The sequence below is a fragment of the Lonchura striata genome, chromosome 3 (genome assembly GCF_046129695.1).
Source record: "Lonchura striata isolate bLonStr1 chromosome 3, bLonStr1.mat, whole genome shotgun sequence".
Taxonomy (NCBI): domain Eukaryota; kingdom Metazoa; phylum Chordata; class Aves; order Passeriformes; family Estrildidae; genus Lonchura; species Lonchura striata.
In genome coordinates this window covers 111,701,661-111,721,962 of record NC_134605.1, presented here as the reverse complement: position 1 = coordinate 111,721,962, position 20,302 = coordinate 111,701,661, and the positions used below count along the sequence as shown (strand labels likewise).

General features: G+C 41.7%; 1 protein-coding gene across 2 annotated transcripts in view; it reads right to left on the bottom strand.

The window, feature by feature from the left end:
• Positions 1 to 20,302, bottom strand: part of KIF13B (kinesin family member 13B) — a 120,203-nt gene that overhangs the window by 70,304 nt on the left and 29,597 nt on the right. Inside the window, exons 3-4 of one of the 2 annotated variants that reach the window (XM_077782478.1) lie at positions 2,905 to 2,920; positions 1,363 to 1,423 (exon numbers count right to left, since the gene is read on the bottom strand). In XM_077782478.1, coding sequence (XP_077638604.1) covers positions 1,363 to 1,423; positions 2,905 to 2,920 — 77 coding nt within the window. The remainder of the gene's footprint in view (positions 1 to 1,362; positions 1,424 to 2,904; positions 2,921 to 20,302) is intronic. The other variant, XM_077782479.1, reaches the window with a different exon arrangement.

The following is a 20,302-nucleotide window of genomic DNA, read 5'->3' as shown; positions in this document are numbered from 1 at the left end:
CAGAGAATCTACGATCTACTGCAGATTTTAATCTGCTGGGGAATGGCACCTCCTCAAAATATACTCAAGCTGTGCATTTTAATGACAGTCAATTGATTTTAATCCAAGGGAATCATCAGAGCACTGGAAAATTTCACTGTGTAAGATATTGCATAGTATCACAAGGAGATTTTTACAGAAAAAGAATCACAAGTATGTGAAAATATGGATATTCACAGGGTATTTTGCACTGGTAAAAAGTAAGGTGTATAATTTCTTTTGTAATTGAACTTTGAGCTTTTTGGATAATTTTCCCAGCAGAGGAAGGAGGGCTTAAAATATCTGGGTAAGAACTACTTGAACAAAATCTATTTTCAGAATTGATTTTAGAACCAGAAAAACTCAAGTCTGAACAAAGCATGAACTTTATGGACTGAAAAGTCCTCTCAAATAATGTTCCTTTAAGCTCTTCCTTTCTCTCATTGAATTCCTATCTTTACAGCCAAATCCATGTTAAATTCCCCATCAAAAGCACCAAGAGCTGTGCCAAGCTCAGCTGGGGTAACACTTCCACTGTACAACAGATCAAAATATCACTTATATAGGTACCACCTTTAGTTTGAGAAACAAAGCATTCCTTTGTAATTTGTATGACTGAAAGTGTCACATTTTTCTCAGTGCTGTGACAGGTTATTATTCATTAGTTATTTGTTATAGAAATTAAAATTAAGAAGTGTATGTGGTTTTGATTTTTCTTATGATTTTTATAAAATAAAGTTCAATTGATCCCAAATTTTAAAGGATAGTAACAATGAAAGGAATAAATTATAGGAGTAATAAGTTCAAATATAGTTCATATTTTACCATAACTATATACCAAAATGCATTATAATAATACATAGAAAACGTTTAATTGAATACATTACACATTCTCACTAAAGCATCTGAATTCACATACATTTAAATGAAATTATGCTTTTATTAATATTTTATTAATATTCCTTTATGAGGTTTTACTATGATGCCAAACTCCCATCAGCACTGAAAACCATGAAATTACATACAATAGTGCTCCTCAAAATAAATAAATGAGTTTGATGCATTTAAAATGATGGAGTTGGGGCAGTATTTTAAATAAAGCTGTAAACAGAAGTAAAGCACCATTGTGCTGGGTTTTTCCACTCTCTGCACTGCAAAGGGGTGGAAATGCCCATTGCTATTGTCAAACTGGAATGATTGAAGATTTCACTTTTCCTTTTGACAGCAGCCAGTCATAGAAGGGACAACACTTTGTGCCATATGGCCTGTGCCCTGCAGCAAGGACTGTGTTTTAATCAGATCATTCCCACTTGGAGACAACCCAGCCACAGTAAATATTATTACCTGCATATTTTTCTTTGACAGATTCATCCATAGACCAAAAGCAGTGATCATATGCAAACACCTGCAGGGAAACAACCAGGACACCTTAGAACAGCCGCTGCCAAATCTAACATGTTATTCACATTCTGACATTCTGAACTCAACACACATTCCCACTGAATTCCTTATTTTCCAGGATTTTGAAGCCTAAACAAACATTTATTTTTATTTTTGCTTTTATTTGTTCCTTGTTTCTATTTGTTCCTTTCTGTGCCAACCCTACTCTCCATGTGCCAACCCAGTGGATGTCAAGGACCTCTCCATTTCTCCTCCAAACCCATCCTTGCAATTCATTTTTCACCAGAGTTTCACTTTTGCAAACTGACAGATGTCCTCTAGCTCTTTCTGCCTCCCGTCTCCCCGTGCCTCTTGTCTGCATAAATTAAAAACAAGCCTTAGGGTAGGAAGCTCTTTCCAAACAAGAGGAGTATGTATTTATTTACATTCCATGACAAACTAAAGCAGCCATCAAAGTCTAATATTTGCAAAGAACAATAGAAACCAAATCCATTTTATCACAAAAAGAGCAGCACTGTAATATTTTTAATAGAAAACTCTCAATTTTGCCATAAATCCATCAAAAGGTCCACAGGCACCTTCTGTCCTGAAAGATGACCTGAAATAATACAATGTGTATTTTGGGACAGATGTTTGCAAAAACAGCTCCCCTGGGTATGCATCTGCAAGGAAAAAATATTAATTAGGGTAATGTCTGACCTACATTCACACGGGCAAAATTTATTCTGTAGGATGTAGGAAAAGGGAAGTGCAATGTGGGGCTCTCTGGCTGTGGATTTCCCCTCTAAGCTTAATGGAAGCTGCACTTCACCCTGTGGATGTCCTGCATTGTTACACTGCTGACTACCAACATTTATGAAAATGCTTAACATAGCAAAAGCCTTGAAATTTAAATTACTTATCTTCAAAAATAAATTGTTTCCCCCCACATACTACACTGATGTACCAGCATCAAGAGATAAAGTGGTTATTTTATATCCTCTGAGGTAACAACAACTTATGCATTAAAAATTAAGGTGCTCTTTTTTTAAAAACTTTGAGTTAATTTTACAGCTAAAATATTATTAAAGCATCCCAAGCCTTCAGAACATTTAGTAAAATACCACTGGCTGTATGAGCACATGCATGGAGTTGAACCCTGATCTTCCAGGGCAGAATCTTCAGAACAAGCATGAAGTCACGGGACCAGAAAAACAAAATGAGTTTGCTTTAACACAAATACCAGAAAATGCTTTTAAAAAGCCCACAAAGAACAAATATCCTCCATTCAGGGTCTGCAGTGCTGAGGGTGGATGTTCTCATTTGTTCCTCTGACTCATTTCTTGGCACGGGCTCTACAGAGCATTTCTGCAGCAAGGAGATGCTTCGAGTTTCTTACTCAGCAGCTGACCAGTGACAGAGCTCTGCAAAATGCTTTTAATATTTGGATAACCCAAGAGTGAGCAAATGATAGGACAACTCTCACACACTGGTAAAAGCCCTTACCTTTGGGTGAGTTCTGCTGTTCCCCAATGCATCAGAAGTGGAAGGATTTGGTACAAGGTCAGGGGAAGAAAAAGAAAGACAAAAGAAAAACAAGGACTGTTAGCTGTAGTGATTTCAGTTTAATTGTGCTACCATTAATCATTGGAATGCTGTATTAATAGTTCATTTGTCTCCTCAGATCTCTCCTTGCTTACAAATCCCAAGTCATTTTATAAACCCTTAAGATGCTGCTCAGAGTTGATTTAAAATTCAAAGCCACTGATTTTCCTCGTGCTTCATGTCTTTCTCATTCTCTCACGGGTTTATTTTTATTGTGACACCTCTCCCTCCCCCTGGGTGTCACTGCCTCTTAAAAACAAAGCACCCAAGCAACACAAAAATTTCCAAAACCACTTGAACAGGAACTTCAGAAGTGTTGTTCAAGAGGAAATTTCAGAGTCCAGCCCCTGGGCTTGCCCAACCCAGCTCCCTCTGGTTGCTGGGACAGCAGAGCAAACATTTGCTTCCTCAAAAGAATGAGCAGAGAACAGCAATTCTTCTACTCTGTTATGTGCAGAATTTAAAAGTTTGGGGGTTTTTGTTTGTTTGTTTTTAAGCAAGCACAAAATTACTGGAGTGACCTTTAAAATACCAGCACAGCCTCAGTCGACTGCAGGTTATGCAGCCTCCCCACATCAGAGGCTGGAGAAAAGCAGTAAACACACAACAAGCCACTGATATTCCCCTTGTCCTGGACCTTCCAAATGACATTAGGAAACTCTTGACATCAGCAACAAATGGAAGTCTTGTGACAAGCAACACTGATTTCTTTTGAACAGAGCAGGAGAAAGACATGGGAGCCACACAGGATTACCCTCAGAGCTCCTGCTGCTCACAGGGCTTGAGAAGCGAGTTTAAAAATAGCAATTTCTGAGCACCGTCTCTCAAAAACCATTATTTATTACACAAATCCATCCCCCCCTTTTCACTTGTGCCTGGATCTGCTGCGTGGATCTGTTTGACAGAACAGGAATGATGGGCACTTGGGAGAGCAGGATAATTATTTAAGTCAAGGTCACCCCGTGTCACGGGGTCATGCAAGTCAGCAATGACAACATGACCCCTTTTCCTCTGCCATCTGGTTGAGCTGAAATAAAGGCTCTCCCAAACTCCTTGGCAGCTTGGTGTAGCCTCCAGGCTGCTACTCCTGGGTGGATTTTATTGAGTGAATCTCCTTCACTGGGGCTTTGATCCAGATACGGGAGACTCCAGAGAGCCCCTCTGGATCTCCCTCAGAGAGGCACAGGAGCATTTTCTTGGCTTTCTGTGCTCTGAAATGTTCATGGAGCACTTTGCTGCAGGAATTCACTGGGAAGTGCCTTTAGGGAAGCTCTGCTCACAGGGCAGGTTAATTACTATTCCTACAAAAACATTCTCCTTGTAAAGCAAAGGGAACAGCAAGCCTGGCTTCAGAGTCTGAGTTTAGCATCAGTGATGTGACCCAGCCCTGCTCACATTGCCCAGCCCAATTCCAAGGCAGGATTATATTGCAACAACCCAGCTGATCTGCCCAGCCCTCAATATAGGGCATATTATTGAGTATTTGGGTTAAAGCAGCCATAAGAATATAATCTGAGAAGTTCCATCAGAGATACAATTTTAAGATTACGGATTACACAGGGCTGTGTATCATCAAGCTTAATTTAAGACCTTTAGTCTGAACTAAGTATCTCATTTTCTGGCTGCACAAACACTCAAAACCAGGTCTTGCTTAATCCAAACATGAGGGAACAGAAGCCCCACAAAACCCAGTGTGCAGCATTTGGGATACAGCACAGCTACACAGAGCTGCAGCTTGTGTGATGTACTTTTGACCACAAAGAAAATAAATGGGACAAATGTTTCCCCAAGGAAAGCATTAAGGGTGCAGCCTGCATCACATACATTGTGCTGAGAACATATGAGCCCATTAATGCTGCAGCTGCGTGCTGGGCCCACAAACCCATGAAAAGAATTTTTAGCCTGATTCAAAATCCCTTGGGAATTGAATATTTGGAGAAATTGGGCACCCACAGCAGCTTGGCTGGCTGCAAGGACACACTGGGAGTGCTGAGTGTTCTCATCCAAGTGCTCCTGTCCATCCCAGAGGTGAGGAAAAGGTAAATACCAAGAACGTGGGTAAAACCACCCACACAGCAGGGAAGAATCTCCTACAACAAAACATGACAGGAACATGTGCCAAGAACAGGGAGGTGACTTTGTCCCCCTCTGCTCTTGTCAAACCCCACCTGGAATGCTGCACACAGTCCTGGTGCCCCCAGCATGGGAAGGACATGGAACTGGTGGAGCAAGTTCAGAGGAGGCCACAAGGTTCATCAGAGGACTGGAGCACCTCCCCTAAGGAGACAGGCTGGGGAATTTTGGGCTGTTCAGCCTGGAAAAGGTTGTGTGGAGACCTCACAGCACCTTCAAGTGCCTGAAGGGTAACAGGGAAGCTGGAGAAGAACAGTTCAGGAACTGGAATGACAGGACAAGGCAGAATGGGTTCAAACTGGAAGAGGTGAAATTTAGGTTAGATATCTGGAAGGAATTGTTCCCTATGAGGGTGGGGAGGCACAGAGAAGCTTCCAAGGATGAAGCAGCCACAGCTTCTCTGGGCAACCAGGGCCTCCCCACCCTCACAGGGAACAATTCCTTCCCGAATTCCCATCCATCCCTGCCCTCTGGCAGTAGGAAGCCATTCCCTGTGTCCTGTCCTCCATCCCTTGTCCCAAATCCCTCTCCATCCCCAAGGATGCTGCCATTCCGAGGTGCAGGCAGCTCCTTGGCCAACAGCCAAAAATTCACATCTATCTCAGACACAGCAGAAGCATCCGAGGCAGGGAGGGGAAAACTTATCTTTCAGCCAATGAAGGATGTCACTGAGATGCTTCCAGCTACTTGTTTTCACTTGTATCCAGTCTGACAGGAATTCGCCAACTCCCTTCTTTTAGCTCTTCTCGGTTCAATGTCAAACACAAGTAGAGGGAATCTAATCCATCTAATTTAATTCTAAAATTAAAAATGGAGGAAGACTACTCCAAAACAACATCCCACATTTAACAGTATTTTATTTGCTGCGAGAAATGGCAACAAGATGATCTTTAAAGTCTTTTCCAACTCAAATAATTTGGTGATTCTGTGAATATATATGCTGCTTTGAGAGTGAATGAAGACATGGAGCTTGGGTAATAATTTCTGTTTAAACTACCTCTTACACAGTGTAAATGTGTCCTAATCAAGTTTCTTGATCAGGACACACTTGCTTTTCTATGAACATTCTGGTGTTCATGGAACCTTTTCCAGATCTCAAGCACAATGTAAAAATATTAATAGAATCAGAGCAGGTCCCAGCTGAGACCATCAGTGCGTGTGCAATACCACTACTGCTTCAGTTTTTTAACAGAATAATTAAATTACATATTCAAACACAATAAACTGTTCAACCATTGTTAACAGTGGTGTTTAAGTAACACCCAGTTTTTCCATGTTCAAAACGGGGAATGAGGGTTTAGTAAGCCTAAGGGTATTTCAGATTGTGCAAATGATGAAGGGGAAAACACCCCAGCAAAGGAGCAGAGGTGAACCCTGGCTGGAGAGAGGAGAGCTCAGCCCTTATCTCTTGTGCCTGGCTGACCCCACAGCTCCGAGAGAGCAGCCAGCTGGCAAATCAGCACATGCTCTAAATCAGTCACAGCACATCTCCCTCCTTGTCTAAATCAGAAACTGCAGATGGGGCAAAGGGAGGAGAAAGGTGGGAAGTGGCAAGGCAGGAAGCAGGGCAAAGAGCTCCAGAAGCCCTAGGACAGGAACTGACACACCAGGCATGGGTTTTTTTGTCCGTATATTTTTGAAAAAAGAACATTTCCTGTGGCAACAGCAACTGCAACAACATCCAAACTGTACATTTGAGTGATGCTGCCAAGTGGCACAAGGATTTCTGAATTAGGGAATTATGGATTTATGGAACTGAAACTTAATATTATGTCATTTTCAGAAGTTTCTGGACTAGTAAAATTTGAGGATTAGAAAAAAAAAAAAAAAAGAGGCAACAATTCCAATTATGAATCAGGAAAGTGTCAGCAAATCTCTCCAGAAATTCTTATTGCTTTCCACTTTCAATTTTCCATAGCCATTGCAAAAACTATATCAAATTCCAGTGTAATTAGTGCTATTTTATGCCCTTCAGCAGAAACTGTCTGGCATAAACTCTAGAAAGCACCTAAAAATGTAGCTAGAAAAATAAACTGATGGGGAAAAACTCCTTGAGGTTTACAAGTGAAAAGGTGTCAGTGTCTCCCAGAGATCACTCTGTAAGGCCACATCTTTATGTTCTCAGCAGGCTTAAAAAAATATTACTAAAGTTGAAACTCTGTGTAACAATAATTTACTCTTTGGATGCAGTAATTCTGGAATTCTAGGATTTTAGTAATAAATTGTGGCAGATAGAAGCTGTACAATAACTATTCTAGGTTCTGACAGGCACAACAGCATCATTTACCAATACTGCCTGAAATAAAAGAACTGAAGTTACATGGGGTAGAGTTTGTCATCCCCTCAAATCTTTCCTTCCTTTCTTTCCTTGGTAAAGTATGGCTCAAAATAGCAATGGTATGAAAAACCCTGAAGCACAATTTCTTTTGTGGCTCCTTGTCTCAATTTGAAAAGATGGGTGCTCATTAAGGAGAGGAGGAGCTTCCCTTGAAATGGAGAATGCAAACCTCCTCCCTCTGAATTATTATGGTTTTGAAATCAAGAGGTTCTTAGGTAAAGATATGGGAGTAGGAATAACAGTTCTTTATTGGGGGGGGGAAATAAAATAGAAATGTAGTAATACAAAACAACACTGACAGATTCAGAATATGACCTGACACCTGCGGATCAGGGTGTTGGTAGTGATTAAATGGTGGCTGCAGGATTCTTGGAATGATAGATGTGGTTCTGTTGAAGCAGTGATCCTGTAGAAAGGTGTAGCTTTCCTCTGAAGGTCTAGTGGTGGTGTAGATGAGCCTGGTCTTTTTCTGGGAATTTAGTGGAAAATAACCTTGTTATTTTGGGAATCTAGTGGAAAAAGTTGACTGCGGTGTTCCAAGTCTGAGATTATATCCAGGTAGGAATGCTTGGCTCCTCCCCCTGGGTGGAGCATCTCCCAAAGGGATGATGGAATTTTATCAGCCATGCAGTGACACTCACTAGCCCATTACAGAAGATATTTTCCAGAGGGAGGATTGGTTGTGGAAGAGATAAAGAAAACCGCCCAACTCAGAGAAGATAACTGCCCCACCTCTAACAGATGGTGATGGAATACACATCCCCAGCCACACCTTGCAACCCAAGACACTCCTGCACAGTGTTTTATGGATTCACTGAATGGTTTGGGTTAGAAGGGACCTTTAAAGATCATCCCATTGTAATCCTGGCAGTGATACCTTCCACTGGAAGGAAAGGTGTTTTCCCTTGTTCCTTCTCACTCACCTGCCATGAGCTTCCCTACTCAAACACAGCAGAGCCAGGAGCACCTCAGGAACATCAAATATCCCATTCCCACCATCTCAGCACGGAGCTTTGCTAAACAAATGAGGCTCTGTTTGAAGAGCAGTGGGTTAGAACATCATGGATTTCATGGACTGAAGGGTTTCTCCAGAAAACTCATCCTTCAAACAAGGCTTTTGGGGTCTTGAGGGTGCTTGGGCACTGAGCGGGCTTCCCCAGGGAATGGTCACAGCCCGAGGCTGCCAGAACTCCAGGAGTGTTTGGACAATGCTCTCTGGGATGCACAGAAGCTGGTAAGTGGTGCAGGAATTACTGAAGAGCTCCAGCACTAGCAAGTCTCAAGGCCTTGCAGCAGATGCAAAGGAGGCACCAAAAAAAAAAAAAAAAAAAAAATCAGGAAGATTTAAAAAAAAAAAAAAGATAAATCAGGAAGATCTTGGATTTGTTTGAAATTTGGCAGCTCAGTTATCTTTCTGAAGCATATCCTTTAATTGCTAGCTTGTGTGGGTTTTGTTTTGTTTGTTTTTTTTTTTCCTGTATGAATAAAGGACTCAGAACGAAGCATTTTGAAGAGCCAGCACTGCAGTGGCCAGAGTTTTATTGTTTAAATTTCAGCTGCAGAATTTCTTTCACGGCATTAAAAAGCACCAGCCAATGGTGAAATAAAGTATAGAGAATAGATGTAATGATTTTACTGACACAGACATAACTGAAAGGCAGCAGTATGACAGCTGATAACAAAAATTAGAATTCTTTGAGAAGCTGTTTCCTCTCCTTCTGCATATCAGATGAATACAACTTGCAATCCATTTTGCTGCTGTCGGGTATATACAATAGACAAAAAGTCAACTAACTCAAATCTGATCACTTCAAGCTAATCCTATGATACTTAGAAATCCATTTTCACAGAATATTTCAGATTGTAAAGCTTAAGGTTGTTTGTTTTCACAATTGTTTAACAGTTCATAAATATTTTTACCCTATTTTTGCATGCAGGCGAAGTGGTATCAAAATGCCCACCAAACTCCAATTATTGATGATGTACTGCAATTAATATTTTTCTTACAGAGTTCATTTTTACTTCCATGGCAATACTAAATTCTCTGGGAGAAAACCACACTGCCCTATTTGAGCAAAAGGTTTTTTTGCAATCAGAAACAGCCTCTTTAAAATAAAATCCCCAAATACATTAAAAAAAAAAAAAAAAACAACTGTGAAAGAGCAAACACAGTTCAAAGCCTGAACTTGTGTAGCTAAAAGGAACAAAGGTAATCACTGTTCCTCGGAAAATTCCTCCAGTGCTCCAAGGCATTCCAGGCGTAGTTGGCCGTTACTTAGTTTCTACTGACAAAACTAATTTTTGCCAGCTCACTCAAAACAATTAAAAGAAAAAAAAAAAAAGAAAACAAAAAAAAAACCCCAAACTCCAAGAATTCAGGTTGAGCAGCAGCTTTGTGGGTTTGGGGTATTTTTTACTTGGAGCTAAATTTTCTGTATTGTTGGTACAATAATCTGCTTAGTCTTGACCACATTCAAGTGGTGCATGGATCCCATAAAGCTGGTGTTATGACAAGGGGATTACAACTTTATCCTTTTGTTTGTAAATACTCAGATGTCAGGATACTATTGTGCTCTAGAGAATGTTTGGTGAACAGCCAGTCCCCAGACTTTCAATTACTATTGTGAATTACAGTATTTTTTAATGAAGTGGGCTGTAGCTACCTTTTTATAGCCATGTGAGGGAGGGAAAGAGCCTCCTTAGGATGTGGCAGCTTTTTAACTCCTCCGGGGGATCCTAAATGGAAAATGATGGCAGGTGGAGCAGCATGTGCAGGAAAATACACAATATATGGGAATCTTGTTCTACAGCACCAACAAACTCAGCATCCACATCCACGATAACCTTCAGCCAAGCCACTGGCACACAGGATTAATGTCAGAATGACCTCCTGGGCACTATGCAAAGCAAAAGATTGGATCTAAAAGGAATTTAACCCTTGAAAGGGTATTTCAATAACTCTCTCAGGTCCACCAAGACTGGGTTTTCCACCTTTGGTAGGTCACCCAGCTGCATCACCCAATCCATAAACTCCTTGGAGCCTCTACCTTAAACCAGTTTTGAGTTTGGCTTCCTTGAAAACACAAATACACCAACCAGAATCACTTGGAAAGAGAGTACATTTATCCATGAACTCTGCGATACTTCCCCAAATACCTAAATACAAATGTGTGCACCCAGTATTCTTTGAAGAAAGAAGAATCCCAGAACGATTTGGTTTGGATGGGACCTCAAAGCTCATCCAGTCCCACCCCCTGCCATGGGCAGGGACACCTTCCACTATCCCAAATTGATCCAAGCCCCATCCAACCTGGCCTTGGACACTTCCAGGGATCCAGGAGCAGCCACAGCTTCTCTGGGCAACCTGTGCCAGAGCTTCCCCACCCTCACAGGGAGGAATTTCTCTCTAAAATCTCCTTCAGCCCCTCTCTGCTTCAAACAAAGAAGAGAAAAAGAGAAAGAATGAGACATTTGCAGGAGTACAAAGGGGTCTACAGCTATGGAGGCTCCAGAGCAGCCCACAAGCTCTTCACCCTCACATTAATCAATCATTCCACACTCAGGAAATTACCACAAGGACTCTTCAACTCAGGGAAACAAATGCCTCACCAAGAGCATTCTGAAAATGTTGGTAATGTTTTCTGTGTATTTTTAATAGGCACTAACTCTCTCCAACAGCTGTGAAGAAGACGTGTCTCTGAGTACTTGCTCATTCCCCATCTCCTCTCCTACTGAATTGCCAACACCACGAGGCAGCTCTGTACTCATAACACCTGACAGTTGACATTTTCTGACATCCCCAAAGAACTTTCAGTCATTTATCTCACCACTGTCCAGGCAATTTGTGTTAAATGATCACCAGTGCAACTTGGGAAACACCTTCCAGCCCTGAGGCCTAAATAAGAAGTCAAATTGCTTCCTTCACTTTCTTTTTTGGTTTCACGGGTCTGCCTTGTCCTCCAGTGGAGAGGAGGACTTCCCACCTTCCTCTCTTTGGACTTGGTTCTCCAACTTCTTGACCACGTCCACCAGGCAGTAACCAAGCAGGAAACGTTCAAAGTGGCGGCAGTTCAAAAGAGAACATGGCTGTGGCCACATTTTGTAAAGAAATCAATCTTAATGGTGTTGTTTGTGCATGCACAGGGCATTTACAAGGTCAGGAATTTCACTGGGTACAGCAGCCAGTCGCTTTCTGGATCTGGATGGAATTTCAGCACCACTGGATCTCCAGCTGATGAAGAGGGTGCATGCACAGCGCCAAAATTTGTACCTCAGAGTAATTTTGGATGTCTCCAGAACCAGATGCCTGCTAAGCACAGTGTTATTTTCATGTGGTAACGTATATGCATGGCCTGTTTTGGATCCAGCTCCAAACGAGGGATTCAAGCGGTATTTAAAATACAAACACACTGGAAACCACAAATGATGTTGGTCTAATGGTGGGTAGGGAGGAGGGAGAAGATCAGAGCTGTAGGCAAGAAGGGCTGGTCATTAGCATTAAAAAGTGATTTGTCTTGGCTCCACTGTTCAGTAACCCTGAATTTCCTCACTTCAGCACATCACGTTCTATGATCACGGTGATAACCCAGAGGCTGCTGCACAAGATCTCAACCCAAACCCTTCATCACCATCCAAGGAGCCTGGGAGGTGAAAGAACAGCACAGCTCATCTGAACGAGAATAGCAGCTTGTCAAGGCACTGGCACCTCAAAAAGAGCACTTCAACAAAAACCTGACACGTATTAGAAGCCTCAAACATTCAGCTAGAGTAAAATTAATGTTTATATGTCTCAAAAAAGAATGATGTCATGCTGGCTTTTGCTCTTCCCAAGAGCACAGACTTGGTACCCTCCCTGATCAAAGCCTTCAAAGCTTGTCTATATTCCTTCAACCCATTTAAGAGAACCTGACTGATAGTGTGGAGATAAGGAAGCAGGCAGCAATCAATATCCTTATCACCAGCCCAGGAGAGATCTAACAGATGCAGAGATGTGGTGCATAGGGACATGGTTTAATGGTGGGCTTGGAAGTGCTGGGCTAATGGTCAGACTCAATGATTTTAAAGGGTTTTTTTTCCAAATTAAACAATTCTAAAATTCTGTTATTCCAATTTCTTCCCAATATGCCATCTAACTCCAGAAATTTTACTACAGGAGTACCTGGCATGAAGAAATAAATATAAACTTTGTCCCAAAAAAGCAACAAAGAACTGCTTTCCAGGGTAACATTTTGGAACCAAGCTCTCTTCTGGCTGACCTAGAAAAGCAATCCTTATCCTCAGTGTACCACTGCAATCAGCTGGTCTTCCTTCCCAGCACGAGGATGAGAAATAAGCTATAATTGGCCTGTTTTCTGAAAAGCAAAGGGAAAATACAGCATATTATGAAAATTACAGGCGAGCCTTCACCATGACAGCTCAGCTCCCATGTCCTGTATCTGCCCTGCTAATGGCTCCAGACTGCTGAAAAAAATGTCAGAGTGCTCTAGGCAGAATTAAATATTTGCTTAAACCTAGAATTGCATTAAAGTGAACAGATCTGCATTGAGAACTTGTTCTGGAGACAAAAAAAAAACATCTTTGGAGTGAGAAGGAAAGAGAGACCCCTTCATTATTTGGTGGGGAAAGCCCAATTATTTCTCCCTAAACAGGTGTTGCTGATTCACTGCAGCATTCCTCTGCACCCTAAATTTCCCAAATGCATCTTTTGGCTGCATGAGGAACCTACCCATCTGCTTTGTCTATTCTTCTCCCTTCCACCCTAGCAAATGGCTGTGATAATTTTTAAGTGTAAGAAATATTTTGTGAACTAGACTCAAGACAACACACTACAGAACTATTTCAAAGCACTGCAGTTCTTTCACGCCCATTGTGTTCCAGCTTTAAGCTCTCATTTGGACAATCAGATAATCCTGAAGAATCTAACGAGGAGGATAATTTTGAATATGCTTTTATTCCTTACTTCTTGTTCCAATGATAGTTATTCTCGTGTACAAAATATTCTTCCACTGAACACTTGTACCAACACCCAGCACCCAGAAACCAATGTGGCAGCTGCTGAAGGGTTTGTTCATTATTGCTGCTGATTTATTCATGCTGGAGGAAATAGGAATCAGGAACAAGCATTAGCAGAGGAGTGTGACTGGTGGGACTAAGTGCAGGAGCTACAATGTCAAGAGTGCAAAACCATCTGGCCCCAAATTAATTCAGAAGTGAGTTAGCTGGAAAAGGCACTGAAACTGGGCTTGGTGAAGGTACACATCGTTTTTGCCTGACAAACACTCTTCCAGAGGCTATGGCCTGCAGGGCTGTAAGGAGCAATCAGGGATTAAGTTATCATTTCATGCTCTGGCAGCAGATATTTAACAAGGTGAAACACGCACCGCACACCATCACTTCTCCCTTTCAGCCAAGTAAATTGTGTCAGCCTAAATCCCACCGTGTACTTTCCTGCCAACCAATCTCCTGGGCCTGGATCCTGGCCAGAGACTCGCTGGCTTTTGCCAACCCTCATGTTGTCCCAGGGCAGAGAAGCGTTGGAAGGAGGATGCAATTCCCACCCTCGGGCAGACCACTGGGAGACTGCTCCTGGTGCTCCAGGATTAAATTAGGCTTCTAAAAAGTGCAAACATGAGTCCTTTGGTCTATCAGTGACTTTTATCACATATTTTTGCAGTGCCTGAAGTGAAGGAGGGATGCAGGGCCTTTAGCCATGGGATGAGAACTTACACTCCGCAGGTTGACAGCAGATTTTCCAAGGAAATTCAGGTAAAATTCAGGAGCACTGGCAGGAAATCTTTCCCCAGCAGCCTCAAAGCACTTACAAGCCAAGGTCAGAGTTGCTGCTGAAAGTGCCACAGCTGCCAACCAGATTTCCTCCTGCCTCACTCTTATCCCTAATTACTTCTAAGAGCTTCCCACAAGCAACACCATGGATTCGCTTCCTGTGCTGCTCTTGCTCCCAGAGCTGTTTATCTCCCCAGCATGCCTTCTCTTTTGAAATCCTTTTCAACACCTCTCCCTCAAACAGAAAAAACACCCCAAAAAGAGACTTAAACCCTTCCATAATGCTATTTCTGAAGCAAAAGCTGTTTATGGTTGTAGATACTTTTAAAAAGTCCTTTTCAGGACGTTACACATGTGCTGGGTTGCATTCCGTTCAGGCCAATTAAAAGTTCATTGTATGGTCAAGTGTTCTGTGCTGCACAAATGCAGCTCTGTGGCTCTTTAGTACCTTCCCCTCACTTAGACAACATAAAGGGGCTGAAAAGAGGGAAAATAGCAGACAGAACAGGGAATCACAGAGCTGGGTAACAAGAAATGATGCCCCAGGGCTGTGAGTCTCATGGAGTCACTGAGAACAGAATTTTAGGATGGTTTGGAAAGGACTTTTTAAAGATCATCTCATTCGACCCTGCAGGGACACCTCCCACCATCCCAGGCTGCTCCAAACTCCATCCAACCTGGCCTTGGACATTCCAGGGATCCAGGGGCAGCCACAGCTTCTCTGGGCACCCTATGCCAGGGCCTCCCCACCTCCTTTAAAAAACCCTCTCAGATCTAATCTAAAATTACTTTACTCCAACGGCAGGACAGATCTAATGCTGTAAATTCAATGCTCCAAAGCTTCTTCTGAAGCACTGACATCCATCCTGGATGAGGACATCAATTGTTTGGCTTTTCTGTGAGCATCACCATAATAAAGTGGTTTTGTAGGAAGTCCTAGTGGACAGAGCAATCCATCACCACAAAATTGGGACCTCTGTGCTGATTCCCACTGCCATGAATGATTTATACAAAATGGATACTTAGGCATTGAGGAAAATATCAAAATATATCCATTCCCATCACTGACCATGTGCTGTAGCCCTGCAAAGATACTGTCACCAGTTAATCCTGTCAAAAACCAATGTATTAAAGAGAGAAAAACCCCTAATAACCAAGAAAAGCAATCGCATTTCCTTGTAGACATCCGACGGAATTTCTTGTTTGTGCTTCTAAATTCTTCACCTAATGTGGAATTATAGAATCATAAAGGTCAGAGAAGCCTCTAAGAGCATCAAGTCCAGCTGTCAATCAGCAGTACCACCTTGGTCACCACTAAAACATGTCCCCAGGTGACACATCCAGACTTTTTTGAACACTTCCAGGATTGATTCCAGCCCTGTTCCAATGCTTGACAACCCTTTCCACACAGAAATTTTTCCTAATGTCTAATCTAAACCTCTCCTGGCACAATCTGAGGCCATTTCCTCTCATCCTGTCACTTGTTAGCTGGGAGGAGACACTGACCCCCACCTTACTACAACCTCCTGTCAGGGCATTGTGCATTTTTGAAACCTTTAACTTACCATTACTATAATACCACAATTATAGCAAATTTTGTATAACTTCTTTATGAGGGAGATACAGCCTGTGCTGCATGTAAGTTCTGCTCATTTGGGGCACAACACTCTGAAGAAAGTTGAAATTCTAGAAGTGTAAAAACCTAAAACAAGACAAAAAATTAACTCTACCCAAAATCTGAACTAATGTTTACCTCCTCACACTGTTCCTTCATTCCACAGTAGCCACCAGCACCAGACACTTGCTGGCAGCTGGTTTCACTTAAAACTTCTCTTTTCCTTTTCCAAGGATCTATTTGGAAGACAAATTCTCGTATGTGCCATGTGGAAAAAAAGAGTTTCGTATTTTGTGGTCTGAGTGATTAAATAGTGTGATAGTTCACATACACAGTAAAGGAGCCATTAGTTTCCCTGGAAAAAAAAAAAAACACCTAAAGGTGATACCAAATAAACTTGTCAGCTCCTGATGCCAAGTTTGCATTGCTAAGAAGTTATTTTTAGCCTGCAAGTGTGGGCTACACAGCAAGTTGCTGGTATTCATAAACAGGGATGGGATGTGAGGCTTTCATGTGCACTGAACAGAACCAAAGGATGTTTCCTGTTGAATTCTAACTTTGAACTCTCAGGCTGCCTGCTGCTCTTCTCTTCTGGCTGAAAAATATCTTGCTTTTCGATGCAACTTGTTGCCTGCTTGACTCTGCTTCATATGCAGCACATGCAAAAAGCACTTTACGTGACACTATTGTGATTTAGCACTGAGCACAGCAGTTCTCTAAAAGAAGAATAAAAACAGCTCTTTTAATTATTTTCAACACACACATCACCAAGAAATGCATTATTTTTGATAATGCTAAATGAAATTTGGAGATTACAAAAGGTGCTCAACAATATGTTCTGCTTGAATTACACAGAGCAGCTATGAGTATATCTGTGTTGATGAACAGGCAAGTTACTGGAATTTTATCAGATGAACAGGCCTGGCGTACTCTCAATCTGGAGCAACTGCTCTTATAATCACCCATATTTTATTCCTCTAATCCAAAAGACATCAGACCATTTTAAGAAGTTGGAAGCCAAATACTAAATTGCCCATTAAAGATTATACATCTAATGCTCAACACACACCTCTCCATATAGAAGGCCTAAACAAGAATCATTAAATAAATTATTTTTCTAAAACTGTCCTGCTGGATTCCCTGGTGACTGCATCACTCAGAGTCACAAAGCAGCTTTGCAATCACTGCAAAAACCCAACAATCCCACTTGGAACATAACATGGAATTTGAAGGTCAGCTCCTCTCTCCTCTCCTTTCCATTTGAACCATTACCATTAAAAATGTTTTTCTAACAACAGATCCTTGTTACAATTCTTTGCCCACTTACATCAAATAAACTCAAGCATCTTAACTCCCATGGGGATGTTTTCCTTGCTCTAACTCCCCCAAACAGCTCCTTACAAAACAAAACCTACCCACACACAGAACTTGCTAAAGAAAACATTATCTTTAATGGCCAACCTCTGTTTTGGTCGGGGTAGGGGTGGGAATGGGAAGGAGGATTCTCTGTCAGAAAGGGAGGAATGTTATTGTGTGAAAATTGACCAGAAGTCTCATTAAAAATAAACTACAGCATATTTGTGGATTAGTTGTTCCACAGAGCTCACGCTCTGTCCACTACTACAAACCATCATTTAGTCATAAAAGCAGTAAGTGAGGGGAAAAGTAATAATCCCCAAACTGGTAACTTCACAAAGAAGTTTGCAGCTAGAAGAGATTTAAAGAGACAAGCTGCAAGTATGCTGCACCAGAGAAAACACAGACATGTAGCCAGTATTTCCTCTCTGAGCAGGGAGAGGGTGAAAATCAATAATTATCTCTGAGAGTCAGCAGTCTGGTCTGCTCATCTGGAGCACAGGGCTGAGATCAGGGAGATGAGCAGGCACCAGGGAAAAATCAAATCACTCTGGACAGCCACACACACTTTCCTTCTCCACATTCCTTGCTCTTGCTGGTTGTCTCACACAGCTCCTGGCTGGAGCCACAGTGAGACAGAAATTTTCTGGCTGTTACACCATCTCCAAATGTTTTTCAGCTTTCCCACCTCCACTTAATAAAACCAGCACAATCTTCTAAAATTTGTGAGACCAAAATGAGCAAATCTGCATTTAAACACAGCAGACATTCTTCTGCAGAGCCTTTAGTGACAGTGCAGGACATCCACGCTCCTCTCCCACAGCCAGCCCTAAAATCATGGGTTGGAACCCACTCCTGGAGGCAGACCAGGCTATCATCCTCCTCCTCCTGCTGCCAGCAGAAACAAGGAAGGAAAAGTCCTCATTTTACAGGCAGGCTGGGAGACTATCCAAGGTCAGCTGCTCTAGGATGATGCCTGTGTTGAAAAAAAAATAGTTTGTTAACAGTTGTTTTCCCCAAAACACAGACCTGAAAGTGGTGGGTAAAAGAAGTCCCTTTCCCTCGGCATTTTTTTTTTTCCAAAAGGAAAGGACTTTGACAAAAAGAAAGCAAAATGAGTGTCAGACTTTCAGATAAAAACCTGTGACACCATAAGAACTAAATACAAGAATTGACACAGTACAGGAGAAGAAAAAAAGCAAAGGGATATTGATGTAAAGTTCAGATCACATGTTACAGCTGAGTGAGTCCCTCAAAAATCAGCCTTCAGGACCAGCCTTGCTGTCCTTGGCTACTACAATTGGTTCTCCTTGAACACAGGCTTGATTTTAACATGATATCAGCTAATTTATCACTTTTGATGTTACTAAACTCGTTAGCTATTAGATGGTTGCATTTTTTTTTGTTTGTTTAATCACGTCTGATTATGAGCATCAAACTCCCAGCCACGTAAACACAATTATTTAGCAAAGCCCATATAAAAGACACTGGCATTCCTAAGCAGCAATACCCTAAAGAGATACCCACTTCTCTATCTCATTTCCTGTAATATTAAATGCATGTTTGCCATATTCAGTAGTGAGATATGAATTTCTACAACCATTACAGGTGACCTATTGTATACAATTAACTTCAGAGACTATCAAGTTATTTGACAGCATTTAAAAGAGACAAGCTCCAAGAAATGAGAAGCTGATATGAATTTCACACTACACATTTGTACTGTTTCTGTCTCTAATGTAATGAAATTAAATACAGGCAAAAAAGAACACTCTAAAATCAAGGTATTCAGATATATACATCAGAAAAATTACAGGTTTTAGGTAAGACAATCTGGTACCTTTGTCACCTTGACAGTATCCCTTTAACCTCATTATTGTTCTGCAGCCCGGATGACAAAATAGACAAGATGTCTGATTACCATAATTTGTCCATTCTGCTTTATAAAACCCTTAAATGCTCATTCATGCAGCTGATTGAATGAGTCTGTCCAAGCATAACAACAAACACAGAAGAGATGCTGGATACTCTATTTGGTCACTTGATGCCACAGGAAAACAGGACACAGAGAGGAAATTTCTCTCTACAGGTACTGCAGGAACAGACACTGCCCTTGTTAGAAGTTCTTGGAACATGCAATCCAGGATTTCCTAACCAGCTCCCATAAAAATAGAGCCATACAGAAATTTAAGGTGCTATTTTAAGCACAGGGTGAAGACAGGATGTTGAACGATGGACTGTCACTGCAGCCTCATCACTCCCAATTTCTTTGCTTAATTAATTAGCAGCAGCTTGTGAGCTATCGCTACTCCAACATGTTTAGGAAGAGCAAAGGGGGTTTATCCCTGGGGACATCCCTGGTTAAGGGCTGGACTGAGGGGTGACAGCACTGGTCACAGTGTCCAGGAAATCAATCTCCAGGGAATAAAACACTTTGCACAATTATAAATCAAAGGGGTGGAGGGGCAGCTTCTGTGCCGTTTTCTCCCTCCTCCCCCAGTAAAATTTATAAATCAGCATTTATGCAAGACTGGAGCAGCCTCACCTGACTGCCCAGGCACCCTGGGCCACCTGGTTTTGGGTAGAACTGACACCAAAAAGGACACGGGGTTTTGTAAACGCTCAAGAATCAGAACGGGAATAAATTCCACACAGAAGAGCTTCAAAACATTTTTGTGTTAAAAGCAAACACCTGACAAAAACCCTTCCTTGCACACATCTCCCTCCTCACACCTCTGGTTTATTCCTTGAACTTCAATTTTCCCATCGGGAATTTAATGACTGAATGCTCCCAGGGGGAAGAGTTGGGTTGTGCAATTCCAAACACGCAAATTTCCATTTATTGTTTCACAGAATAAGAGGAAAATCCAGCCTCTCATAAGTACAACACAGCATTTCAAACATTTCATTTGCCTTCCAGAGTTGAAAGGGAAAGAAATGTGCTTAAAACATGACTTGCAAAAAGAAAGGAAGAGAAAATATGTTACAGGCATAAAGCTGTATTGTAAGAGGCTGCTTGAAAGGCTGCCAGCGCTGCAATTCCCCACAGCTCCTTTGGAACTCATGCACATTAC